Genomic DNA, 8,089 nt, shown 5'->3' on the forward strand with positions numbered 1-8,089 from the left:
TTCCTTTTCTCCCTCTCCTTTCCCACCTCGCATCACTTGGTCTTCCAGTCTTTCCGTTAGCTCGTTTACGTCTCTCCTTCCGAGCCTCCATCCCCTCCCTACCCCCCTTCCTTTTGGGTCTCTAGCGGTCGAAACTAGCGCATGCGCATTAGGTACAAAGCCTCGCTCTTTGTCCCCATCCGTCGTTCACACGAACTCAAGTCTTTCGCATTCGGCAGCCAATAGGATCATAGAAATGGCGGAAAACTGATTCCGCCTCGTAAGAAGAATCTTGATTGGCAGTTCAGATAACCAATCAAGAATGCCACTTTGTACCCCTGGGGAGGCACCGAGCTCTGTCGTTGCGTTTCCGGCGGTCGCGCGCTCTTTTCTTGGGACGGTAGAGGCCGTGTAGCGTCGCCGTTACTTTGAGGAGAGAACAGTCGGTAGAGGGTGAGTTTGGGGACGACTTAGTTCTCGTGTGAGAGGGGAGTAGGATTTCTCGCGACAATCGGTGAAGGAAGAGGCTAGGGCAAGGCTCGGTTTGGAGGGAGGTCGGCCCTTTCCAAGGCCCCTTGCGGCCTTGTGCCCGCCATCCCACTGGCTTCCCAGCCCACCCGCGCACGCGGGGGGCCCATCGCACTCAAACCTGATTCCTGCTTCCTCTCCCGCCGCCTTTCTTTGTGCGACGTGGCCTGGAACCTTAGCCCTGTCAATAAGTTCCTGGGCCTTTGAGCCGCCCTGGGCCTGAGGGTGTGGGGTCTATCATCCCAGAGCCTTGGAGTCGCAGCAGGAGGAGGAGGTGCTTTGTAGGGCGCTCCTCCCCTCGGCCTCGCGAGGCCATGAATTCCGAATGAGCAACTGGGGCACCCCGAGCGATGTTTCTTTGTCAGAACTCTTACCTGGGAAGTTATTCTGTTCGTCCAGACCCCTCCGCTTTCCTCCTCAGGTTCCTGTATGCCCTTACTTTTAGTCTTGTTGCCTAAGCTGCTTGACCCACGTGTAGCATCACTTTTAAAAAATGAAACTTAATTTTATGGATTTTTTATTGGCTATTTTCCACTCGGAGAAACGATTGTCGTAAGGTAACACCTTTCTTTGTGTTCTTAACAGAGAAGTCAAGGTTAGAGAAGACTGGGAGGCACTTTGCTATCTTAAATCTAGGTTGAGGTAGGTGTAGGGTAGCCAGATAAAATATAGGACGCCCTGTTAAATTTGAATTTGACACATACAACGAATTATTTTTTAGTATACGCTGCATGGGACTTACACAAAAATCCTTTATTTTTAATCGTAAATAAAAATTTTACTATGTTGTGTATTTTTATTTGATAAATCTGCCAACTCTAGTCGGAGTACACTGGCTAGATTTATACTGTCTTTGTTCAGCTTCTTTGTTATCAAATGAAAGGTCCTAAGAAACTCTTAGAAAATAAAAAAGGACCTTACCATCTTAGTACATTCTACAGCTTTCAGGCTGATCCACATCCAGGCGGCCATCGGGTCTGGTAGATTTTAACCAGATTTTCCCGAATGTTCCCACTTAAAAAGTTGATCCTTATCCTGAAAATTAAGGGGACATTTATTTAGCTTTCAGATATGTGATACAGTAATGTACTTGGTCCTGTATCTAAACACTTGTGCAATTGTATCTCATGCTCAGTAGCCTTAGTCTTTCTAAATCAACGATACATAGTTTCTCAAGCAAGTCCTTCATCAGGGTTAGTCTTACAGACAGAAATCCTTGCTGCTGATCTTTGTACTTTGTTCTTAGAGGCCCCATGGTTAGGGGGCAGTGATTTCTGTACATATTTCCAAATTGTATTGGTAGTCATCATCAGAAGTAGGTGATAGGGACAATACTTACTGAGTACTTAGCTACTCTCTGGGCACTGTTTTAAGGGATTTATACAATATTACGTAGTCTTCACCATTGAATGCCTGCTTGGGAAAGAACAAACGGAAAGGGAAGATTATAAAGATGAGCATTACGGAGACATTTATTTAAAAACACAAAGGTAGGGAATTTGGTTATACAACTGACTTTTGCTAGCATCCAGAAGAGTGGAGGAAGAATGTAATTAATGACATTTGTCTAACTGAAGCACCTACCATATGTAGAAATAAGGGTAGTGGCTTCCAGCAGGAACAAGTGTGCTATGTACATTATCTCATTTAGTCCTTAAAATAACCAGCCCTGTGAGGTAGATATTGTTATCCCCATCTTACAGGTGAGGAAATTAAGACTCAAGTTAGGTAACATGGCTAGTTTGGAACTCTGAAATTGAAATGAGTGATTACAAAGCCTGTAGTATAGAGATGAGTATGAGATTCTCCACTCCATGCTCCATCACACTGTGTGACCTTGGATGGGCATCATTTTTCTTTCTTTTCTTTTCTTTTCTTTTTTTTTAAAAAAATTGATTTTAGAGAGGAAGGGAGAGGATGAGCGACAGAAACATTAATGATGAGAGAGAATCACTGATTGGCTGCCTCCTGCACACCTCCCACTGGGGATTGAGCCCACAACCCAGGCATGTGCCCTTGACCAGAATCGAACCTGGGACCCCCCCCCCAGTCCTCAGGCCAATGCTCTAGCCAGTGAGCCAAACCAGCCAGGGCAGGCATCATTTTTCTTATCCAGAAGAATAATAGTTGTGATTACTAAAGGAGATAATGCAGACTTAGCACAGTGCCTGACATGATGGTCGATCAATATTTTGTATTATCACCTTAACTGCCACACTATACTTTCTAAAATAAAAAATAACCTCCCCTTGAACAACATAAGCTGATGAACAAAAATAGATCCAGAGACATAGAAGCATTGAACAGACTGTCAAACCTCAGAGGGAAAGCAGGGGAGAGAGAAGGGGTAAGAGAGCAACCCAAAGAGATCAACCAAAGGACTTATATGCATGCATATAAGCATAATCAACAGACACTGACAATAGCGGAGTGAGGGCCTGTGTTGGGGGGTGGGAGTGGGCTGAGAGGTCAAGGGGGGAAGGAGACATGTGTAATACCTTCAACAATAAAGAATTTTTTAAAATAAAATAACTTCCCTTGAAGTAATCTTAAATGGTCTAGAACATCTTTTTGAAATGGAATGATGAGGTGTGGTAAGATGTAAAGAGAGTTTTTAATATTTTAGTTTTGAATAGATCTCTAAGGATTTCTCTTAACATGTAAATTATAAATTGTAGATTCCTGAATGGGATGCAAGGTACTGAGGCTAGTGCCTTAGTTAAAGGCTGGAGGAATAAAAGAGGGTCCTTGAACTCTAGCCAGAGATAAGACCTAGTTGAAAAAATGGCTGTGAAAATCATTCAAGTTTCTGTTATAGGCCACTTTGGGATCAGGGAAGGGAGATGTTTAATAGCTGGGACTCTAAAAAAAAAAGTATCTGTGACTCAAATAGGAAAATATCTGATTCTAATGCCCACCTTACCCTGCCCCCAACTGTTGCTGGGGTAGACTTTAAATTTTGTATGCTTTTATTTCTTTTATATATATCTTATTTTAAAATAATGATTTCCTTTCTCTTAATTTTTAAATTTTTTATTTTTTGCTAATCCCCCCCCTCAGGATATTTTTTCCCATTGATTCTTGGAAAGAGTGGAAGGGATGGGGGGAGAGACAGAGAAACATTGATATAAGAGAAACATCTACTGGTTGCCTCCCGCACGCCCCCTGACGGGTTGGGGACTAGCCTGCAACTGGAGTGACTGCAGTCGGAACAGATTTGCTGTGAAACTGCTACACCTATTCATGGCGTTTAAAGTTATTACAACTTTTTGAGAAAACAGTGCTGCACTATGTGGCAAGAGTCACAGATTCAGTTATACTATTTTTATCCTAAGGAAATAAGCAGAAAGCTACAAGCACAAAGATATTTACTGCAGTGTTATATCAGGAAAATGTTGAAAACAACCTAAATGTCTCATAGTAGAGTAGTTTAGTAAATCCGTATGGGCTTTATGTAGCTGTTAAAAATTATAATTATGTTCACTATAGAGATGAGGAAAACCTGAATATACAATGGTGCATTATGATTATAGTCATTGAACTGATAATGTATTTTCTGGAAGCTGAAGAAGCAAAAATGGAAATTGTGAGGAATATTTACTCAGGGCTGTGCCCCAAGATTTAGCTTGAGCATTGTTCATAATGGTGAAAAATTAGAAACAGCCCATGTCCAACACAACAGTGGCTTGGTTGACAGCTGAATACTGTGTGCATTAACAATGTAGAAGATATAGTAACATGAAAACTGTTAGTCATGTGTCGTAAAGTAGAAAAGGCATTATAAAATAATTTTTATCATATCCTATTTAGAGTACCTACAAATATATAAATCAGTGACTGGGAAGGTATACCAAAATGTTAACAGTGACTATTTTTTAATGCTTGGTCTTTGGATTTTTATTTATTTTTGTTTTTATTTCTAAGTTTTCTATAACAAAGATATATTTTGTCATAGATACCTTATTAATGAGAAACAAAATTGATGAACTGACATAAATGAGGAAATTCAAGTCTGGGCTTAAATGTCAACTTTCCAGTGACATGTTACCTCACAGCTCTATTTAAAATTACTACCTTCCACTCTATCTATTTTGCCCCCCTTTTCTTCCTCCCCCCCTTTTTTCTTTATTTTCCAGTAACTCCTCTTCTTTACTATGTGATTTAATTATTATGTATATTGTTTTGTCTCTCACTAGAAGGTAAGGACCCAGAAGGCAAGAATATTTGCTTTGTTCATTGATGCATCTCAAGCACCTAGAATAGTGCCTAGCAAATAGTTGGCATTCAGTGAATATTTATTTGTTGAATGATTGATTTAGTAAAAAAATAATAGTAAATCACCAATAAATTAGAACAAGCAGGACAGTTTTTATTTTTGCCTACCTTCTGTTCCTTGTCTACATTTATGAATTTAAAAAACTCTTTCCCTCTTAAAGTATCAACATTTTTCATGCTTACATGGTTTTCATAATTTTTAATACTGTGTGATGTATCGTAATTAATTAAAAACTGCCTCTGATTTTGGATATGTTAGTCATTTTTATTGTCCATAAAGGTCATTGCAGTGAATATTGCATGAGTGTGATCTTTAAATTTAAAAAAATTATATTCTTATTCTTAGGATGAATTTCTAGGAACAGAATTCCTGAGTTAAAGTATATGAACATCTTGATAGTTCTTATTACCTATTATCTTATGAAACAACTTTTGGATATAGTATTTCATAATTGCAATGATGTTCCCAGTTTTGGTGGGATATGATACAAAATATATTAAGGATGTTTTTATACACATAAAAGTATTCTTATTTGCCCATTATCCAAAATTAACAGTTACTTCATTTATAATATAGCTTGCACTATTTTAAAGGAATCATAATGTATTCACCATAAGGTCTTTCTTTGCATCTTTCCTTCAGCTAAATTCTGACTAGAGGGTCTTGTGTTTAGAATTGACTTAGCCCTTTTATTTCATTAACTGAAGAACTGTCCTTGGATGTCAGTTTAAAACCATCAACTGCCAATTTCTGGATTTGCCAGAAATTTTCATTTTATTTTCTTTTAATCTTATTTTAATTTTTAGTTGACAGAATTTAACATTTTATGTTTATATATTCATCTTTTTGTATTGGCTGCTATTATTGCTTTGGTAGCCATTTATCTTTTTATTTTGATTAACAACAATATTTACTGAGTGTTTACTATGTGCCAGTACTTGAATTAGTGTTTTCACATATTTATAAATTCTCATAGCCAGCTTGAGAGAGGTAGGTATTTATTATACCCTTTATAACAGCTTAAGAAACCAATGCAGAAGTAATTTACTAAGTAGTACATAATTAGTATTAGGAGCATGCTTGAAACCTAAGTATGTCTTAACTCCACAGCCTATACTTTTCCTGTTGTTCATTCCATAGTATCTAGTGTAGGCTAGGACTGTGCAATGTGCCAGAGAAGAACAAGACTTAATAGTTTCTTGTCCTTGTGATAACTAGAATCTATTTTAGTCATTGTGTTTATGAATATATTTTTTAAAATCTTCACCCGAGGATACTTTCCATGATTTCTAGAGAGAGGGAAAGGCAGAGAGAGAAATATTGATGTGAGAGAAACACATCGATTGGTGCCTCTTGTACGAGCCCTAGGACCCCGGCCGGGGAGGAGCCTGAAACGGAGGTATATGCCCTTGACCAGAATCAAACCCGGGACCCTTCAATCCACAGGCTGACGCTGTATCCACTGAGCCAAACCGGCTAGGGCAGTCATTGTGTTTTTAAAATGTACTTTAATAATTTTATGATAGGGCTAACGGGGTAGATCTGTTTGGAAAAGTAGTTTCCTATTATGTGTAAAATTATTGAACTAGAAGATTCCTCAGGTCATTCTAATGCAAGCTGTTCCTGTCTGATACTTGTCCAGTTTCTGTGTGCAACATAACTGCTAATACCTGGTTGTTGTTTTTTCTGAATTGTATTCCTTTGCCATACTTGTTCAAAATAACCAGTTGTTAGGATCTGGCAAAAGTCTGGATACTAACGATGATTGATGACATACAGTATGAGTCATCAGGAAGGTGACCGCCTTCTTAGCACTGAATGTATTTGACAGTCCACATTTTCTTTTTAGGGTACAAAAAATGCAGAGCAATAAAACCTTTAACTTGGAGAAGCAAAACCATGCTCCAAGAAAGCATCATCAGCATCACCACCAGCAGCACCACCAGCAGCAACAGCAGCAGCCACCGCCGCCAGCAATACCTGCAAATGGACAACAAGCCAGCAGCCAAAGTGAGTGCATGCTAAGTAATGGGGTAGAGATAGGTTCCCTTTTGAGAATGGGTTCTTGGTTTTTTTAAAATATATTTTTATTTATTTCAGAGAGGAAGGGAGAGGGAGTGAGAGACAGAAACATCAAGGGTGAGAGAGAATCATTGATCGGCTGCCTCCTGCATGCCCCCTACTAGGGATCAAGCCTGCAACCTGGACATGTGCCCTTGACCGGAATTGAACTGAGACCCTTCAGTCCATAGATCGATGTTCTATCCACTGAGCCAAACCGGCTAGGGCTGGGTTCTTGATTTTTAGATTAGTCTTTTGGTATTATAAAGGAATAGGTCTTTGTTCTATTTACCTCTTAATTCTTCTTAAGATAGAAAAAGGCTGATTCTCTGAAACCAAGGAGCAGGCATGTAGGGATAGCAGTTGAGTATAGGTTGCTTTGCTGTGTTGGCTAAACAGATGTCTTCATGTTTTGCCTCGGAGCTTGGTTTCCTGGAGGTAATCAGATGACTGGTACTTAGGGAATATATAGAACAAGTCTTTAAGACTTAATGGAGAAGTAGTCTGGTACTGAGTATTATTACACTTTCAGCCTGGGGCCTGTGTCAGCCCATTTGTAATCAGTGAAAAGTCTTTAAAGGTATGTTTCCACTTGTTCAGCAAACTTTGAACTTTAGGTTCTAAGACTAGAACCTAAAATAGGGGGGAAAAAGAACTCACGGACATTGACAACAATGTGGTGATTGTGGCAGAGGGTGGAGGTGGGAAAGGGCATAGAGGAAATAAATGGTTGGGGGGGGGGAGTGGAACCTACTTCAAACCTTTTTTATTTCCTGAGATTTCTATTTAGGATATTTTTTTCTAACTCATTTCTTTTTTTTTTAAAGATATATTTTTATTGATTTCAGAGAGGAAAGGAAAGGGAGAGATAGAAACATCAATGATGAGAGAGAATCATTGATTGGCTGCCTCCCGCACGCCCCCTACTGGGGATCGAGCCCACAACCCGGGCATGTGCCCTTGACCAGAATCGAACCCAGGACCCTTCAGTCCGCAGGCTGACGCTCTATCCATTAAACCAAAACTGGCTAGGGCCTAACTCATTTCTTTTCATTCTGTTACCCCCAAGCCTGAGAGAATGGGAACTGTAAGGTTATGGAGATGAGTGAGATTGGGAAATGGAGCAATTGTGCTTTATACTTCAAAAATCTGTCCCTTCTCACATAGAGTTCCTTGACTTGCTTAATTTTCTCTTTGGCCAATAGCTCCTGTATTGTCTTTCTAACTTTGATTTAGTCCAAGTTG

The 8,089-nt window shown here is 39.6% G+C and overlaps 1 protein-coding gene across 1 annotated transcript in view; it reads left to right on the forward strand.

Annotated features, from left to right (window-relative positions):
- Positions 1 to 309: 309 nt before the first annotated feature.
- NONO (non-POU domain containing, octamer-binding) overlaps positions 310 to 8,089 on the forward strand; it is a 17,417-nt gene continuing 9,637 nt past the window's right edge. Inside the window, exons 1-2 of the mRNA XM_005876200.2 lie at positions 310 to 432; positions 6,633 to 6,793. Of these exons, the coding sequence (XP_005876262.1) occupies positions 6,643 to 6,793 (151 nt within the window). The 5' untranslated portion in view covers positions 310 to 432; positions 6,633 to 6,642. The remainder of the gene's footprint in view (positions 433 to 6,632; positions 6,794 to 8,089) is intronic.

Source organism: Myotis brandtii, unplaced genomic scaffold (genome assembly GCF_000412655.1).
Source record: "Myotis brandtii unplaced genomic scaffold, ASM41265v1 scaffold481, whole genome shotgun sequence".
NCBI lineage: Eukaryota > Metazoa > Chordata > Mammalia > Chiroptera > Vespertilionidae > Myotis > Myotis brandtii.